The sequence below is a fragment of the Schistocerca americana genome, unplaced genomic scaffold (genome assembly GCF_021461395.2).
Source record: "Schistocerca americana isolate TAMUIC-IGC-003095 unplaced genomic scaffold, iqSchAmer2.1 HiC_scaffold_15, whole genome shotgun sequence".
In the NCBI taxonomy this organism is placed as follows: Eukaryota; Metazoa; Arthropoda; class Insecta; order Orthoptera; family Acrididae; genus Schistocerca; species Schistocerca americana.
Genome location: NW_025725583.1, coordinates 4,374,652 through 4,394,608, shown reverse-complemented (window position 1 = coordinate 4,394,608; position 19,957 = coordinate 4,374,652). Strand labels below are relative to the sequence as shown.

The 19,957-nt window shown below is 41.0% G+C and overlaps 1 protein-coding gene across 4 annotated transcripts in view; it reads left to right on the top strand.

The window, feature by feature from the left end:
* Nucleotides 1-200: 200 nt before the first annotated feature.
* Nucleotides 201-19,957, top strand: part of LOC124569465 (synapse-associated protein of 47 kDa-like) — a 319,550-nt gene continuing 299,793 nt past the window's right edge. For all 4 annotated transcript variants that reach the window (XM_047131078.1, XM_047131076.1, XM_047131075.1 and 1 more), the window contains exon 1: nucleotides 201-534. In XM_047131078.1, coding sequence (XP_046987034.1) covers nucleotides 380-534 — 155 coding nt within the window. In that variant the 5' untranslated portion in view covers nucleotides 201-379. The remainder of the gene's footprint in view (nucleotides 535-19,957) is intronic.

Below are 19,957 nucleotides of genomic sequence, written 5' to 3'. Positions count from 1 at the left end.
AATGCCTGTATTTTTTGAGTACAGTGACAAAATAAAACTGAAGTAATTATCATCAGAAAAGGGTGCATTCGAAGAATTCTGTAGCACTACAAAATGCAGTTCGGCGCGTTCACTCGCCTCGTGCAGCACCCATACTCAAGCTTGGCGCGCTCCCTTTGCGCGTGGTGACATCTGGCGCCAGACTCCGGTACTACTAGCAGGCTTCTTCGATCGGCCGAATTTCGCTGCAGTAAACTTGGTGGCCCGAGATATATACGGGTGACGATCATAGCGCTCCGTGAGCATGCCTGAAACGTTCGGTGCTGTTGAGTCTCAGTGAAACACAGTACCTCGGTGGTCTCTCATCCAACAGGACCCTCTACATTTTTTTGTAAAAGACATGTTTTCCGGACTTACGAATCAAGTGAGTAGCTGGATGGGGGGAACGGCAAAGAAAGATGGTGATCCCCAGAAGAGCGAAGAAGAGAACTTGTCGCCTCATGCTGTGGAGAATGACGTGATAAGCAACACTGAAGCTGAAAATAAGAAAGACAGGTATGACTTTTATGTATTTAGGAGATTATGTTAAGCAATTTTTGTGCTCGATTTAACTAATTCATTCACTATTTACCTCATTATCAAGATGTGAAGTTGTAACATTTGCTGTATATGCTCAGCAGAATTTCCTTATAGTATTGACATTCGAAGGTAATGTGTGTGTCGTGTCGAGCATTTGTTAATACGTCTTCTCTCACACTATCTTTGAGGTTAAGGGCCGCGTATGACATTCATTCACGTATCATCAGGTGGATCGTGGTGGGGCAACATCGTTTTGCCATTGCGATATTTAGTCTAAATATGTGAAAATGTTTAACTCTCCTCGGCGTCGTACTTTGCAGTGTAAACACTTTAAACTAAGTTTAGAAATACATAAGTCACAAATGTTTAATTGTTTGTACAAGCATCAAGTACGAAGTTTGAGATATTTGTGGAAGCTTCAAGTCCATGTCAAATGTTATGTCAGTGATTTCTAATCACAGTTGTTTCGCAGTTCTTTATTCGAAAACTTTATTATGCACTTCTCGCTACTGCTGTCACATCAGTTTTTCTTTTGTAGCAATGTGTCGTGTCTTCTTTTGATATAGCTGTTTACATCCGGTTGTTACAGGTCACTTCTAATCAAGTACCGTAGGGTTTGTTAGTTTTGTTGTAATACTGCCTTTCAGATCTGAGTTTAAATAAAGATGTATGTACTTAGTGAGTAAGTAACAAAATACATTTATTGTTAAGTGAATTATAGGTGTCACTCATGGAAAAAAGTAGCTTGTTATCAGATATTCATGCTTTTTAAAATCACTTAAAACTTTTCACATTATAGCAAGTGTAGTTCATGGCACGCACATATAACAAACTATCTGCTGTGATATTATATGACAAGTGTTCACAGCAATGTAGTGTGTAAACTGCGTTTATAGCAATGTATCAGAGAGCATATGCAAAGATAGATGTACTGTAGTAAGTAGTATGGCTATTCACAGCACTGTTGCAGCATAAATTGCTGAAGGAAATGTACTTTGAATGAGCGTGAAATAAAAGTAGCTTGGCGTTAATAAAGGTTCAGAAAGTCGCTGTTGTATGTAGTACATAAATTTGCACTGCATTTCCAACAAAGTTATTTTTCATTGCGTATTAGTTATTAACATACTGAATGCAGAGTAGAAAATTATTTAACTGTTACATTATTCTGTGAGAGGGAAAAGTGACTTTGGCTGATGTCACTTGTATGTCCCACTTAGTGATAACACAGGTTGAATATTAATTAAAACGAAGAATCACTATGGTATTTTCTGTCAGCTGGCTTTTCTGATGATGTGACATGTAATTCCGTATTTAGAACTGTCACAGAGTAATGTTAAATAGTAAGCTGAGAAGTGTAAAATAAGCTTGTTGAGTTTGAGTACAATTTTCTTTCAGGCCGCCTTGCCTTGCATGGTTTTCGCATTTATGATAAAGTGAAGAGTACATAAGTAGGAATGCAGATAATTTCTAAAAGTTTTGTCTATCGAATTCTTTTGTATGTTGCCATTCATGAAATGGTCTCACCATATACTTTCATTCGTTTGCTGCTGTTTCAGAAATGTTCGAGAAACTTGTATAAATTTCGCTCCCCTCTTTTGTAGCTAAGTAACTATTGTCATAAAAGTCCCCTAGAAACAATGTCGTGCAACATATTTTAGTCAAGTAAGTACTGATGTGTGGACATTCCTGTGTGTGAAGTTCTCTAAAGCTCAGATCTTGTAAATAATGAGACAGAACTAGAGGTCTGAGCAGACTACCTCTGAGTTTCAACGCCATAAAGTTTCCTACACATGAATCGCAACAGTGAGTTTTGTCTTTCAGTAATATCCTAAACCTTCCACAACATTTAAAAAAATCACTGAGATTGGCGTCCTTTGCATAATGCCAAATAAAATTACATACCTTTTTCCGTCATGCAAGATGCACATTCTAACGTACGTTGGAATTAAGCGACGTTAGTCTCGATCAGCTTTTGCAGAATCACATGAGGTGAATCAGTGGCCAGTGATTCGTTATCATTTTTCCTACTGAACGTGTCCTGTGCCATTCATGAGCGCGACGTCGACGAGATGTTAAGTTCTGATCGTCTTCTCCCCCGCCTCCCGCTCCCTCCGCCCGAATTGTATTCTCCTTTCTAATGATCACGTTGTACAAGCTTGAGGACTGGGAGTTGCGTTACGAACAACGAAATTCAGTTGATAATGATTTCGCTGCTGAATTCGGTGTCACAATCTTGTCACATACGAGGTGTAATCAAAAAGTAATGGGAATTTTTGTTTTTCTTAAAGAATCTCTATTTATTCATCAACATTGGCCTCCAGAGTAATCCCCCTCAGATATAATACGTACACCAGCGCGCTTTGCGATCTTCGAAGAACTTATGGAACTCACGTTTCGTCGTTTGTTCAGCACTTTCAGCGATTCTGTTTTTCTCATCAGTGATGGCAAAGCGTCGTTTCATGGATATCTTCAGTTTCGGCAAAAGAAGGAAGTCGCAGGGGGCCATGTCCGGTGAATACGATGGCCGAGACAATAGAACTTTGTTTTTTTACCAAAAAAATCACGAACTAGCATTGAGATGTAAGCGGGACCATTATCGTGATGCAATTTCCACGAATGGTTTTGCCACAATTCTGGTCGTCGTGTTCGGATTGCTTCACGCAAACGGCGCATGGCTTCAAGGTATCTTGTTCACTGCTCGACCATAAGGGAGGAACTGAAGCTTATCCCATTGCAATCGAAGGAAACGGAAGAACCTTCACATGTGGTCGAATTTGTCTACTTTTTATTCGGTTTTGGCTCGGCAGGCAGTTTTCATTAAGACGATTGGGCCTTTGTCTCGATGTCATACACTTACGCCAATGTTTCGTCACCAGTTACAACCTCATTTTTAACTTCTGGTTCGTTGTCGACGTCGGTTTTGGTCGAAATTCAACAATTTTGGAAAAGTTTGCTGCCACACGTTTCGTGCCAAAAACACCCGAAAAAAATTATTTGGCATGATCCAAAGGATATGCCGACATCAGCAGCAACCCCTCTGATAGTGATTCGGCGATTTTCCAGAACCATTTTCTTTACTTCTTGCAAACTGTCACCAGTATTTCATGTGCTATGCCGGTCGTCGTCTTTAGTGTCTTCTCGACCCCCTCTTTGATACATTTATACCATTCGCAAACTCATATCCTAATCATAGTAGATTCGCCAAAAGCAACAGTCAACATTTGGAATGCGGTGCTGAACTTTCCATTTTTAAGCAAAATTTAATGCAAGTAATTTGATCTATCGTTTCCGAAAGGAAAAGCTCGCGAAGATGTCGAAAATTCCACTTTCCTGACGTAACTACCAGGAATATTTTCTACCGAAGAAATTTCTCAGTAAAAAAAATATATATATATATATATATATATATATATATATATATATATAACGGCAAGCAATAGGTAGAAGAGACCTCGACAGCTGAGTTAGAGACGAACAGTCAGTGTATGGTAAAATAATCTTTCGGGAAATAGTAATGCATTCGTATAGACCCGAAAGGAGACACAAAAATCGCAGCACACCGTATTTAATGCTAGTCTACAAGAATGTTTGAAATTAACACGAGGCACGTATGAAGAGACTTACCAGTTCACTACCGCTTGTCCTTTCTATGGACGTTAGTGAAAAATGGAGCCTTTCCAAACTTAATTAGCGCACGTCTGCTGCTTTGAAAAATCTGGGTTAAAGCACTACATCAAGCCAAACGTAATACCGGCTTTGAACGCAATTATTGTTGAGAAAATATTGCTTGGTTCTTTGTGGTCCGGCAATCAGTTGCTGTCATTGCTTTTATATCGTTTCCCATATGCGGTTGTTATTGACGCCGGGTGGATTGCACGCTTACGTAATACATACATAATTCATATTTGTAAGAACCTAGTGAATATTATTATAATCGAAGCTGTGTTATGAATTTCTGTCTTCGGATATATGCCCCATTTTGAGCCCTTCTGACACCTCTCTAAAACACCCAATTCCTTCTTAATCCGTTCTGAATTCTTCAGGGAACTGTTACTTGATCTTTTCGTAATTTGGTCACTGTGTAAAGGTATCAGCGACTGAATGCAAAACCAAAGCAGGTTACTGCTATTTTCCGTATGCGATTCGTTCCTCGAGCAAAATGATGCAGAGTAAACATTTCACACATTTCGGATATTTCTGAGCTTTGTTTTATAGTTCGTTGAGTATTTCCAACTTTTATAGTTTCATCACTGCATTCCAAATTGACGAGAATGTACGTAGTCAGAGCTAATTCGTATACCGCTGAGTTAGGTTTCATCTTTCGAAAGTTCTTAACAGCCACACAGGACCTCTACATGAAAGAAACAACTGTACCATTCTATTCTCCAAGCTTAAAAATGTTACTTTTCCCTTTTCTCTCTATTATGCTATGAATTACAAACATGATGATTGTGAATACTTACCAAAGTCTTGTTCCAGACCATGGTTACAACTGAAACATGTGGCTAGTGAACATCGAAATATTTCACGTAATGTATACAATAACTGAGGTTACGAGGACCACTTGTACTCAGTCTCTGCGATACGACAGAACAGCTTTGTCACTAATTTGCACACAAAATATTTAAGACAACACTGAAGACAAAACATATTGAAGCTGGGACTTTGGTCGCAATGACTGAAAATAGTTGGATGAAAACTCATTACTTGGCAGAACGCGTCACGTTTCTGCCGAGACTGGACGCCTGAGCCGAGACACAAATAAGTGAGACTTTGCACTGAATCTATTGTACTGTCACCCCGTCGACTGAATGGTAATTCACATCACGGTAGATTCATGAATGAAAATTGGCTTTCACGGAGTGACGTCTATGTGACGTAAGTACCAAATTTTCGCCATCTTTTCCGTCCCGACATCCTCTCCCCCCCGTGGTATTACTCAATTCAGAACATCGCTCAGAGCTCACAGCGGTCTAACCTTCTCAGAGTTCGGGTGCCATCCATATTCTAGTCTTTTTTCGATAAGCTGGAAACTTATCGTGCGGTAGATGACCTTTTTTTTTATATGGCATGTAAGTATTAATTTCTTCCACTGTCCAGGTTAGGGCCAACATAATTGTGCCCTCCATCCCTCGCTACCCCCACCTCGTCTCTACGTATCCCTTCACCATCCCTTCGCAACTCTCTCTAGCAATGTCGCTACCAGCTATACGTCTTCCGTGACAAATATGTTGATAGTTGCATTCTGAGCGGTGCTGTTTCCTCTATTGCATTTAATTTCAGCACTGTGTAGGGTTGTGCGTGTCACTCGGTTCCCTTAGCGATTGTTGCAACTGTCAAGTGTTTCTTTGTTGTAACTGTTAAGTGTTTCATATAATGTGTTGCATCTTGGTTTGTGGAATTGGGGGGGGGGGGGGGAAGGGAGAGAGAGAGAGAGAGAGAGAGAGAGAGCGAGAGCGAGCTAGTACTAACATTTGCTTAAAGACATAAAGCCAGCATTCACCCTAAAAGGACCCCCCGGAACAGTTGGGTCAGGGGGCAGGGACACAGTCTGCCGTCTGAAACCATTGTAGGAACACAGAACGCATTTTAACATCAAGTAGGCTTGGTAGTTTGCAGTCACGGTTAAACAGACGAACTTTGCAGTCGAGTGTTACCAACTCGCATTCCATAGAAGCATAGTGACATCAAGTTCATTCACATTACTGTCACAGTATTCCTTGCACCAGGGTGGTTAATAGGTGTTGGGGTGTGTGTGTGTGTGTGTGTGTGTGTGTGTGTGTGTGTGTGTGTGTGCGCGCGCGCGTGTAGGGGGAGGGGGGAGAGGGGAGAGGGGTCGTGTTCTGCAGTTGTAGTAGACGCCGGAAAGGAAAATCCAGGTACTGTCATTCGTAAGTTCTGATCTTTAAAAGTTAAGAACGAATAAAGCTGTACCCAGACTTCAGTAGTGGTCCTTGATTACAACTGTTCCTCTAAATCATAAAAAAAATATTGCCTCTCATTTGACACGCAATAAAGTATTTGAGCGTAGCAACTCCCAGAAAGATAGTGTTGTCAGAAAGAGAGGGGCCATTCTCTCGTTTTTGCTTAGGTCAGAAACATTTCTTCATTTCGTGTACCGACAATGAATTGCTTACACAGAGAACGCAGAAGCCTTTCCTATAATGACAGCAGCTGGGCTACGCACTGAAGATCAAAAAGTGGCGGTGAAAATTAAGGGACATCGCCCCCTCTGGCAATTGGACTAGAACAGTAGTGCTGCTGGTTTAACCCAGGACTGTAAATTAATCTTCATTGATTATTTTGGCGTTGTAATATAAATCAGGTATGTCCGTAGGTATCACTCTCTGCCGTGCCCTAAGATCGCTGGATACAAAAAGAGACGAAGTCTTCCTTAATGTTGTTCTCGAATTATGGAGTGCGGATGGACCAAAATAACTCGTTTTCGGCAGTGCACTTGCGCAGTTGGTGCACTCGCCAATGTCCGTTCGCCGTAACGGGTTTGGCTCACTCGTTAGACAGAAAATTGGTTCATTATTTTCAGCCAGTTTCTAATGTACACGTCGCTTTCTTAAAAACAAACACAACTCATTCAAGTGCTACCCTTTTGTGTGTTTGAAGGCAGCTGTCGATATTCTTTCAAACAGCTGCCTCCGCTATAACTCTCGTGCACGAACGTGTTTCGATTATAGCATTATTGTTACCGAAACTGTTGTCAAGCACGTCTCATTCTTTGTATCTCTTTTTGTCGCAGCATACATACTGCGTATGGAGTACGTTGCTTTGCACAGCTCTGCAACGCAACACCGTCGTTGGACCGTGTTCTTGGTGGTAGTTTATATGATTTTTGAAATTATTGCATATTATTTTTTACCCGGGGCTTTACTGGCCGTAAATGGCAGTTTGAGTACAAATTTCTCATGCACAGACTATCTTTCTAAAATTTCTATCACAATAATTATCTTTTTGTTTCAAAACTGTATAAAGATGTTAGCACATTTAGCTATACATGTTCCCTCAGGGATCAACTTCAGTAACTCTTCTGCCGTAAGTTCCGTATTTTTTTTTTAAAGATACAATGACACGTTTAGTCACTGGCAAATTTTAAGACAATTTGCTGTATGAAAGAGACATTGCAGACGATTTGGAAAGACTATGTATGGCGCAAAACGTAGTTCCCACTCATGGATGTCGTAACTATAATTGTATGAAAATGCAGGGAATACTGTTCTGTTTTTTTGTCATTTTGCTTAAATATTTAATTCATGAGAAATTGAAGACACCACTGTTTCGGCACGTGGCCTGCCGTTCACCACTTCTACGCAGGTCGAGCGCATAAATCCGTGTCGGCCAATCGCAGGACGGCTCCCACGTCACGTTGCGCCCCTCTCCCACCCTCCTGCCAACCCTCTGTCCCCACTACCAGCACTTCCCCCACCATTTCCACTTCCAGAAAATCGGCACCCACTTCCTTCCCCTCATATGGCGCTTATTTCGGAGCAAACACACAGTTCCCGCCCGGAGCTTGGACTGCGAACATCGCGTGCGGCGCTCGGGCAAGAGAATGTTTGGCACGTAAGTTAGCATCTCCCACACGAAGACGAGTTCTCTCTCATCGTGTGTGGCCCTCAGTCTTCGTTCTCTTCGCCTTGTCTGTCCAGTAGCTAGAGTGTTACGTTTGTTTGAATTTCTGTTAGTTGTTAGTATCCTATACGACTTTTATTCGGATAGCGTCATAACATCTGAAAACGATGATACACTATCATTGTGATAGCTTTGTTGGCGCCTTATAGAATGAGAGAGATGGTGTGAAGATTAAACACAGTAAGTTGTGTCAGCCTCATTTACGGTCCACGTGTTTTCGCTAAATCACCCCATACTGTTTGAGCAATGTCGCAATTCAGATGACATGTACAATGACATCAATGTAGACAAAATATTCTACCGTAATATAGAAAAGTGCATTTACAAGGGAAAACGAGTGTGACTGACAAACTAATTTGCAACCCCTAGTATCGACGTGCATTTATTTTTTATGTTATTGTTGGAAAGTATTGGGAATCATTATATAGCATTATGTAAACCGATTTCTGAAACAATTTTTAGCTCGTGAGCCTTTTACAGAACACTTAAATTTTTTTAGTTAAGAAGAACGACCACATCTCAGGATGACAGCACAATAGCCCCGAGGGTGGTTGTTTGAACCGTAATTTTAAATGCTTTTTGTTACAATTAGCAGACGCTGAATGAGTCAATTCTCTTTCTATTTTAAAGAAATGCCTCACTTAATGGCGTTTAAGGTGTATTCGACGTAAGAGGTCATTATAATACGTGTACCTAATGAACTGCAAAGCCAGAAGGAAAAGACTGGACGTGGCTGAATTATAGACCCACCAGCATGCGAGGAAATTCCAAATCGGGCAACTCACGCTTCAATTACTACGTAGCAATTAAATTAGAACGACGCATGTCAGCAGCACGTTGCTTACTTATTTCCTTACATTAATGCTTCACATTATACATCATCGTTTATCGTAGTTCTGGTTGTATTGTTTGAGACAGTGTATTCTAAAAGACATTAAATCACACGCGGCGCTCTTCCAGGAGCCGTATTTCAAGCTTTCGCGAGTCCATAAGATAGGTGTGACAGCGTAACAGCACGTCGTAGTTTAATTAATAAATACAGACTGAAACGAGAAGCTGTAGGCAGCTCATTGTAAGTTATTGTACAGAAATTTCCAGCCTCACACTGTAAGAAATATTTTTGGATGCGATGTTTATTTCATCGCATTTCGCACACTATACCAAATATAAAGAAAATAATCCAGAATGTGTGTCCTCGATGCCTCCTAAAACTTGCACAACCGACTGAAAATTTGCTCATACTGCAGCATTTACTTATTCGCTGATTGCCAACAATAATGAACAGGAAATTTTTTTTGAATGATTCTCTTCCAGGCGACCCCTTAGGGAAGCAACAAGTGCTACGCAAGCGATTCGTCAGAACGGAAAGTCTTTCCATGATGGCAGTGGAGAGCGTAGATTGCAAGAGATACACATGCAAGAGCTTTTGACAGTAAATCTCCCTGGTTGTGTGAAGCATACATTTTTCTCTGCAGTAGCTGGACGGCAGGACTTATTCATGGTCCACCGAAGAGAATCAGTAGTTTGAAGAGTGCCTTACGGACGTTATGGAAAGCCAAAGCACTCCGAGCCGAAATCGGGCGGAGTCAGCTTTTCTTGGAAAACGGAGATCAGCACAATACGTCCTTAAAAAAAAACTTAGCAAAAGCAGTAATTGAAATTCTTATGATTCGCACTGCTTTTCTTTTCTGCAGCGTACTTCTGCTTATCATGTGTTGTGTGTACGGTATCTTGGATTCTTTTAATGGAGAAGTGACAGCTGATGTAGCAGGCACCTTAGTTCTCTTTAATGTGGCAGTTTGAATATTAACAGCCGACTCCTCATTACGTCAACAAACTTTCTTCGTGAACTCAACACCCTTTGTTAACTTAGCTCTACTGTTCCTAACTGATATTTGTTTCCTTTAATGTTATTTTCCTCTTGTGGTAGTCCGTCGTTCCGAGTAATCGTCTCTCCATTAATGGGCGATTATTTTTATTCTGCGACCGAGCTAATTCCCTTCAGCTAATTATAGACAGAGTGGCTTACGTAAGTATAAACGACAGTGTAGAACCATACCAAAGTTTAGAATTAGAAATGTTCACATCGTAATGCTAATATTTTCAGGAGAAGACAGTGAACAACGATAGTCAATTGGTAAGAGGGAAATTATAAAGTGGTTTTATGTAAATCTACAAATTATTCTTTTCAGTGTGAAGTATGTATTCGGTTTTGTAATACGGTATGAGTCATATCCACCAAATAATCTTTCGTATTATTTGTTGTTGAAGAAATTGTTAAAGTTGCAATGTACAAATTTTATATTGCTAGCAGAACAACAACAAAATTCGTGTTGTTGTTGTCAATAAATCATATCTACGTAATTTTTGTATCACACGTAGTTAAATTCGTTTCTCTTTACACACCTCAGCTCTTGGCACACCGCAGCTCTTGGATAACTAATGCTATGTTTCTTATTGTTTCCATAGACATACTGACAAAATTGTTAAATGTGTCACTTTTGTTTTTGTGTTACTTCTTTTCCACGACAGTGCTCACACACAACGTAGAAACACATTTTGATGATACTTATGTTTCATTAATTCGAATGAAAAGTACAACAAAGATATTGGAACCAAAATAATTAATCCAAAGTATACTGTGCGAAGACGGGAGATTATTTTCAAATGTCAGAGGCTGCTAACTTCATCGGTGAGTGTCCTGACAAAAAAAAGTGACTTCAGCCTCAAAAGTAGGTGCTAGTTACTTCCAGAACATTGAATTATGTGACTAATCTTTGGCTAATCATCCACCCGCCACTCAAATACACTGATTCGCAGCAGAATGTTTCGGTAACTTCTAAAGCTAAATATGAAGGATGATTCAGCTAATTTGTGTTCATATCGGGTACTTTCTGAAGTGTTACAAATACCGCAGTTGTTTTCACGCAGATGAATTGTGACAAAGTCCTCACTAACAGACGTAAAATCTCTTCACAGCTTTATCACAAGAATCGGTATCAGCTTCGCTTTTTCAAATGGAACTACAGTAATTTCGGTTGTTAGTTCTTAGTTCCAACGGCGAAGAATTCGACTAGGAGTCAAATCCTGGCGTAGGATCTATCAAAAATTGGCATTGAAAACTGTTAAGACTACTCAAAATGGAGTCCTGGCACAATTCCTATTTGATTTTGCGTTTCAAGGACGTAGTCAGTTTCCTAGCACATATTTATCTAGAATCTGTCGCGCTGCAAATAGTCCCGCGTGACTGGAAGACAGTGCTTAAAACCCCTCTTCACTAAAGGGTAAAAGAATGGATGCACAAAAGTACGGACCAGTATAGCTAACATTCACCTATTGGAGCATTCGAAATCGTATTTTTTGGTAGTGAATCGGGTTTCGAGCAGCATGATCATTAGTCGCATCGAGAGTGGTTTTTAGCACGACATTCTGACGTTACTGAAGGGAAATAAGTTTCTATCGAAGGACCAGCACAGATTCGGGAAAAAGCAGTTGTATGAGAGACAGCTGCCCTTATCATGCACGATAACCAGCAAGCAGCAGGGGCTAATGAACACGTAGACAGATTAGATTTCCGAAAGGCGTTAGACACTGTGACACACACACACACACACACACACACACACACACACACACACACACAAATGATCTAGACACTTCAGAGTTACGGTAAACGTTGTTTTTTATGTAGGTACTACATGATTATTTGTATGTAATCAGCAACTAAAAAAGCTTTTTGTGCCCTATTCAATCTGTGAACGGCTAGTCACACGACACACATCCAGACGACTCACCTAAAGTGTCTGCATCGATGTCACTAACAGCTGCTGTGATAGGCACTCATACGTCAGCGATGTTGTGGGGAAGAGGAGGTGTGAGAAGACAGAGTCTTTGATATATCCCCACAGGCGAAAATCACACGGTGTCAGGTCCGGACAACGTGAGATGTCTTGCCAGCAACCGAAGATTGCCAACTGATGCACGACCGATCCATCACCGTAAAACTCGGTATCCAAGAACTCGTGAACATCGTTCAGGAATGCAGTGAAGCCCCATCCCGAACTATCACTGACCTCTTACAGTTGCGACATGAAGTGCTAAAAATGCCTTTTCCGTTGGCCTGGCAGTCATGTTGCTGGAGATGATTGTAAAATAAAATAAAAAAATAAAATAAAACCGTCCTGATTTGGTCTTTCCATACATATGATACTAGCTCGCCCCGTGGTGATACCTGCAGTTACACAGTTGTTAAAAAAATTCCAGGTACGTATATATTTCTGTCTTCTATTAGTCCACCTCGGCCTCTTCTTTCTGTCCATTTCATCCTCACCCCTCTCTTTGCCCGTCTCCTCCTCTCTCCACGTTATCACCCCCATCCCAATAGGATGCTTGGTGTTCTCACCCCCACAGTAATTATTTCCAGACTGTAACTAATGTGTGTACCAAATTTACTTGAAATCGTTCAAAGCGCTTAGGGTGAGCCTATTAACCGTGGCTTTGCCCGCGGCAAATATATTTCAGATATATTTAACATATTTCACAATTATATGTACACTATTTCGCCTGTATCTGTAGTGAATTTCGTTCTTCAGTTTCTTTTTCACGCAGCAAAATGTTTATCACGGCGTCTCTACCGAACGATGAGTAAAAATAATAATAATGGTTCAAATGGATCTGAGCACTATGGGATTCAACTTCTGGGGTCATCAGTCCCCTAGAACTTAGGACTACTTAAACCTAACTAACCTAAGGACGACACACACATCCATGCCCGAGGCAGGATTCGAACCTGCGACCGTAGTGGTCTCGCGGTTCCAGACTGTAGCGCCTAGAACCGCTCGGCCACCCCGGCCGGCAACGATGAGTCGTACAGTGATGATTTTGCAGACGCATTCAGTGGTTTATGTGGCTACTATCTGCGAAATGTGTTGCGAATAAAGATAGCAAAGCAGTAATAAATTTAAACCTTATACTTGATGCGTCAGTTACGCATTTCGTTGTCTGTAACACCTCTCGTGAACTGTTGTCGTACGATGATACTATTGCTGTTACATTCAGTGGTGTAAGTGAATACTTTCTACAGAATGTCACGGATACAGTTCGTAGTAAAGAAGTAATAGCGAAAATGCAGTAACCGATAAACGCTTTTCGCGCGGTTCTGGCGCTGCAGTCTGGAACCACGAGACCGCTACGGTCGCAGGTTCGAATCCTGCCTCGGGCATGGATGTGTGTGATGTCCTTAGGTTAGTTAGGTTTAACTAGTTCTAAGTTCTAGGGGACTAATGACCTCAGCAGTTGAGTCCCATAGTGCTCAGAGCCATTTGAACCATTTGATAAACGCTTTTCCTTTCATCATTTTGCGGGGGGTTGTCAGCGAAGAAATATTTCTTAATGGTTTGAAATTGTGTGTCATGTTTGTTGCAAGTCACTAAGTACCCGCATTCTCAAATACTGGATGAATAAAGTATGGCTACTCGCGCCGTGGGCTACACCTCTTTTCACCCCCACCATTTTGGGAGATAGGTATACACAAGGTGATTTAGGTGCCCCTACCGCTGCCGTTTTATGCAACCCACGATTTTGTAGCTAGACTTCATAAACAACGTACGAGATTTTCATGTTCTCTCGCTCGCCACGCGCAAACTATTAGTTCTACAGAAACAATAAACTGGGCAGTTTTGTGGATAATTAAATGTAATTAAATTTTGTATTGGGGTACGTTTTTGCTAGAGGCAGTAGATCTCGAGTTACTCAAGAAAAATGTACAAAAGTGACCTTCATAGGCACCCCCAATCCCACACTCACCCCCCACCGGTTAGGATTTGTTCATAGTAACCCGTCCCCCACCCTCTCCTACGACCGTACAAATATCTGCGATTATACGAATTATTTCCCACATTCCTCCTTTTTGGTCTTTATTGACTGGCCACATTAAGACACTGGCTTAGTCAAACATTTACAGATTGTAAAACTGACGTTTGTGTAAATTTTACGTGATCATTTTGTGAATTTTGACTGCATAAAATAACCACCTATTTTTATTTGTGAGGCCTTCTGACTAAAAAACTACTGTGCTTGTAATGGTTAAGTTTCGATCGGATTGTCAACGTAATTATTAATTGTAGCGTAACGTTTACAAAAGTCTATTTTCGTTCATTACCCTCAAGAGCACGTTTAAATTAATAATGTTAACGAAGTTGCCCACTACGCTGATGACGTAATAGCCCGGTTAATAGATACAAAAAAAAGGTCGAATATCTGGAATTGGTTATGTTTTCGGAAATGTTTGTACCGAGATAGGAGTGAGTGTCGCGAGCAACATATTAGAAATCCTGACTGGTGAGGGATAAGTGTGGGTTGAGTTGTTTGAAGGTCACTTCTGTACGTATTTCTATAATAACTGATAAACCGTGGCCTCCAGCGGAAACGTATCCGAGGACAAAAGTTAACTAATTTAAATTTCCTACAGAAAGGTCCTTTTTTATATAAAACGACAGTGATAGAGACTGCTAAATCACGCTGTATAAGGTTTTACGCTGTGTGTTAATTCAGGGTATAAGTTATCTTCAGTCCAAATTTCATCCAAATCCGTCCAGCCTTTACAGCCTAAAGGAGTCTCACACGCACACACACACACACACACACACACACACACACACACACACACACACTCTCTCTCTCTCTCTCTCTCTCTCTCTCTCTCTCTCTCCCTCCCGTATTTGTAATATGTATAAGGTATCTTAAATCAAACGTGTTTTTACGATCACGTGAAGATACCGAGATATTTTGTTTCCTCACCCATTTGATACGTATTGGCTGGATGTGTAGGGGCACGACTTCAGCATATGTAAATAGGAAGACGCAGATGTCAACCATTATCGAGAAAGTAGTTTTTACACGTGCTTACAAACTTTCTAGGGTCGCTATTATTCAAGAAGTCCACAGCCGGCAGAATTAGCCTGTAGTTTCATAAGCGCGGGGTCACTGGATCGAATGTTAGTGCGGGTGCTACTTCCTTTTAGCTATCTACACCAGTAATTGGTGACACGCTTCGATATGCGTCGTCGCCGCGAAATTTTGTGGCGGACGAGGACCATTTATGAATGTAAACCAAGCTTGTTTTGAAATATACATTAAAAACCTTGCACATGGGAAACTTTGACGTTCATTTCATGTGCTGAATATCGCAGTAATTGTTTTCCATGTTTCTACAAGCAGTATCATCCTGAATCGTGCAGTAGTTCAAAGGTTGTATATTAAGCTTGCCACAAATGAAGATACAATAATACAAATAAAATGACTGTACAGATTTGAAAGTTCACGTGATATTTTTCTTATTTTCAATTCCCTTAAGCTGATAATTTTCTTCCTTTTTCAGTATGAAGATTAGGAAAGTAGTAAATGAGTCATTAAATATTTTAATTTGCACTATCGTAATAAATATGTTGTTAGAATTACATGGGAATAAAATCACCCGCAGCGAGGTTCGATCCAAGACCTTGTACTTCCGAAACTAAGCGCTTATTCTCTCGGCTGCAGACTCGACTAAAAACTAGCGACCCTACAGAGTACATAAACATGTCTAAAATTTTCAAACTATATTTTCTTGAAAATTGTTGAAAGTTACGTTTTCCTATTCACCTATGTTGAAGTCCATATCGTGCCCTACACACCCTGCTGCCACTGTGAAACAAATTGGCGAGGGGAAGCTCGTACGGTTCCCTTGTAACTAAGCCGGAACCCAGTAACAGTCGCAGGCTGCGTATATAAAGGATTTCAGGAGCTACAAAAACTTGATTTTCAGTATTCTTTTGAGGTATAATCTTATAACTGACGGCTCACAGATTTTTCGATTTTATTCATTCAGTATTTGAGAATGAAAAGACTTAGCGACTTCAAACTAACTTCACACGCAATTTCAAACTTTCAAGAAAGTTTCTCTCGCTGACACCCCCTGCAAAATAATGAAAAGAAAAAGGTTGTCGTCTACTGCATTGTCGCTGTTCATGTGGTAAAACTTCGGCATTAGACATGACGTTGTAATTTATTACTTCTTTACTCCCGACTACATTCGCAACAAACGTTGCAGCCGGTACTTAAACACATCGCTGAATGTACCTGGAAAAATATGTCTTTGTACGACACATAGTTCAGGAGATACGTCGTAAACAGTGAGATGTGTGAAAAAGTTGGTTTTGCTTAAAATGGAGTGCAAAGTACCCTGTTTATATTTATCCAGTGTTTCATAGTGAGAGCACTCAACTACTTTCAACAAACTTAAGCATTATTTCAAACCTTTCCTAAACTTTTTCTCGCCCACATGCTTAACGTCAAATATTTAATACATTAACTCAGCCGGCCGGAGTGGCCGAGCGGTTCTAGGCACTATAGTCTGGAACCGCGCGACCGCCACGGTCGCAGGTTCGAATCCTGCCTCGGGCATGGGTGTGTGTGATGTCCTTAGGTTAGTTAGGTTTAAGTAGTTCTAAGTTCTAGGGGACTGATGACCTCAGATGTTAAGTCCCATAGTGCTCAGAGCCATTTTTGAACATTAACTCATTTGTAATCACACGTTTGGAACTGTTTTATGTAACACAGTTAAATCTACATCTACATCCATACTCCGCAAGCCACCCGACGGTGTGTGGCGGATGGTACTTTGTGTACCTCAGTCGGCTCTCCCTTCTATTCCAGTCTCGTATTGTTCGTGGAAAGAAAGATTGTCGGTATGCCTCTGTGTGGGCTCTAATCTCTCTGATTTTATCCTCACGGTCTCTTCGCGAGATATACGTAGGAGGGAGCAATATACTGCTTGACTCCTCGGTGAAGGTATGTTCTCGAAACTTCAACAAAAGCCCGTACCGAGTTACTGAGCGTCTCTCCTGCAAAGTCTTCCACTGGAGTTTATCTATCATCTCCGTAACGCTTTCGCGATTACTAAATGATCCTGTAACGAAACGCGCTGCTCTCCGTTGGATTTTCTCTCTCTCTCTTCTATCAACCCTATCTGGTACGGACAGATGCAAAAAAGTAAGTCAACTGTTTATTATTTCAAAAGTAATCGCCACAACTGTTAATACATTTGTCCCACTATGAGACAAGACGGTGAATGCCTTCAAGGAAAAATGTTTGCAGTTGCCAACGGAATTATGATTGTACTCAGACGTGCAGTTCTTCGTCCGAAGCGAACATGTGGCCAGGAATGTCTTTCTTCAGGACTCCAACAGTATGGAAATCGCGTAGGCAGGTGTTTGGACTCTTGGGGTGGATGTATAAAGTCTCCCCAGCGAAACGCGGCGTAGTCGAAGCAACCTTGATGGACGGGTCCAGATGTTGCCCAGGTTGTTTAGAGTATGGTGCAGTAGTTTTGTTGGGAAGCCCTTACATATCCTCCGTACAGACCCAATACGTGTCGATGCGATTGCCAGATTTTTGAAGCCTTGAAGAAAGGCATTCGTGGTCGTCGATTTGCTTCAAACGGAGGAGTGTACGCCTTGGTGCAGTCATGGGGCCATAGGCAACTGCAAACATTTTTCCGTGAAGGCGTTCACCGTCTTGTCTCAATGGGATAAATATATTAACAGTTACTTTTGAAATAATTAACAGTTTACTTATTTTCTGCATCTGTCTGTTCTATTGGACAGTCCGTTACAAGTGGGAGTCTAGTTCTTTAAGAAATAGGGGGTTTAGCGATTGTAGACTAATAACCAAGAATCTTCACTGCTGAGGGATTAATTAGAATAATGTATATCTAAAGAGCTCAGTACGATATACTGGATGGGGAATATTCAACAGAATCGAATGTGACGTCGTATGTGCCATAAGGAAGCGTAATAGATCCACTAACATCATCGACATACGTACTCTTAATACATTAATTACGTTGGTTCAGGAGCACTATCATCAGTGCTGTTGGATTCTGGAAGGTATCGTCGTTTGGCCATCTTAAGGAGACGGGGAAACACACAAACAATATTTCCAATGGATGTAATTATTAGCAGCTGTTTTTAATATTGATAAAAGCAAGTTAATGCCATGACACAGATTCCGAAAGTATCAGACTGTTAGTTGTTAATAGATAGAGCACGTCACATCGTGTAAATGTTTAGGGTTAACACTAAAAAGCTACTTGAAATGTGAGGAACACACCGAATCTGTAGTTAAACATCAAACATTAATCTCTGGGAAGCAGGCATTAAGACGTGGAGTATCAGTGGATGATAGTAAGGAGTATTGTACACTACGTAGGCACGTATGTACCGAGAGATGTTCTAAGGGCGCTTCACACACACACACACACACACACACACACACACACACACACAGATTGACGCGACAATGGCGTGACCGCCTGTGATTGCACCGGCCGTGATGCCACATTGACGCCTATTCACAGTGGTTAGTGTTTCTTCCGGCGTGTAGAAGCACACTTCAGCGGCCGAGATGACGAAGTTCTCGGACGACGTTCTCATGCTGATTGCTGTGACTTTGGATGACGAAGAGGAAAAAAAAAGTGGAAAAACAAGAGTGGATTGATAAGGCGTTGAACAACAGAACAATCGGGTAGGGAGAAGGGGAGGAGGAAGATTGCTACTCTGTACAGTGAATTGATGGACAGTGGAGAAAAGTTGTATGAATATTTCAGAATGTCAGACAATTCATTCAGCTTACTATTTAACAAGTTGGAAGTTTGTCAGAAAAAGCGAAACACACACTGGAGAAAAGCTGTTACGCCAAGAGAACAGCTCGCCGTTTGTTTGATGTTAGTATATAATACAGTTAACACACACTTTGACAGGTTATTGTAAATTGAATATATGAAATTAACATTGATCATCATTGGCTTCTCTTCTATAGTATTGAGTGTTTTCTTCTCTTTCGCGCGATACTGATCCTTTACCGCTAAGACCGCCTGTGAAATCTTCGTTTGTTATATCGCTTCTTACTACCTGTTTTCAGATACTGGGCCACGGGAGATGAACTAAACACGATTTCATTTAGTCATCGCATGGGGTATAGTACGGTTCACAAGAAAAACCTGCTAAACAATTACAGACGGTAAGGTAGTCGGATTGATGCGCACTCGGTCAGAAGAAATGTGGAAGAATATCACTGTGGGTTTTTGTGAAATGTGGCATTTTTTCTGACTTCACAGGAGCTCTGGACGCGAAACGAGTTTCTGTTCAGGCTCCTTCGTACACCGGATCACTACGCTTTAATTACACAAAGACATTCTCCATAACGTTATTGCCTCTTGTAGACGCAAAGTGTGGCTATATTGCTATTGATGTCGGGGCATATGAAAAAAAAAGTGTCACGGCTATAGCCAACAGTTCCGAACAGTAATCTTCAACCTCGCTGGTTGTGTTAGTTGATGTAAGATCAGAAATTTACATGTATTTACTTACCAATTGTTTTTGTTTTTGCTCCTGTTTAATTGCTGAGTGTATTCTTCAGCTCTGTGTCCATGTATTTGGGATTGGAGAGATCATACAACATAGGATAGTTGCGCATTAATTGAATAGATTTTTCATCATTTCTGTTTTTGATGACATGCTACCTCACGACAACAGAACAACTTGACCGTGCCGCGCGCGTGAAGTGAGAAAATATCGGCTGTAAGAAATTTGGCGATCACGGTGCGGCGTCGTGGGGAGCACGGAATGCACTGCCGTGGTCACGCCAGGGCGAGTGTGAATATTGCCCTTTAAACTTTTCGAACAATGTCTTCAAACGCGTCGGCCGTATAACAGAC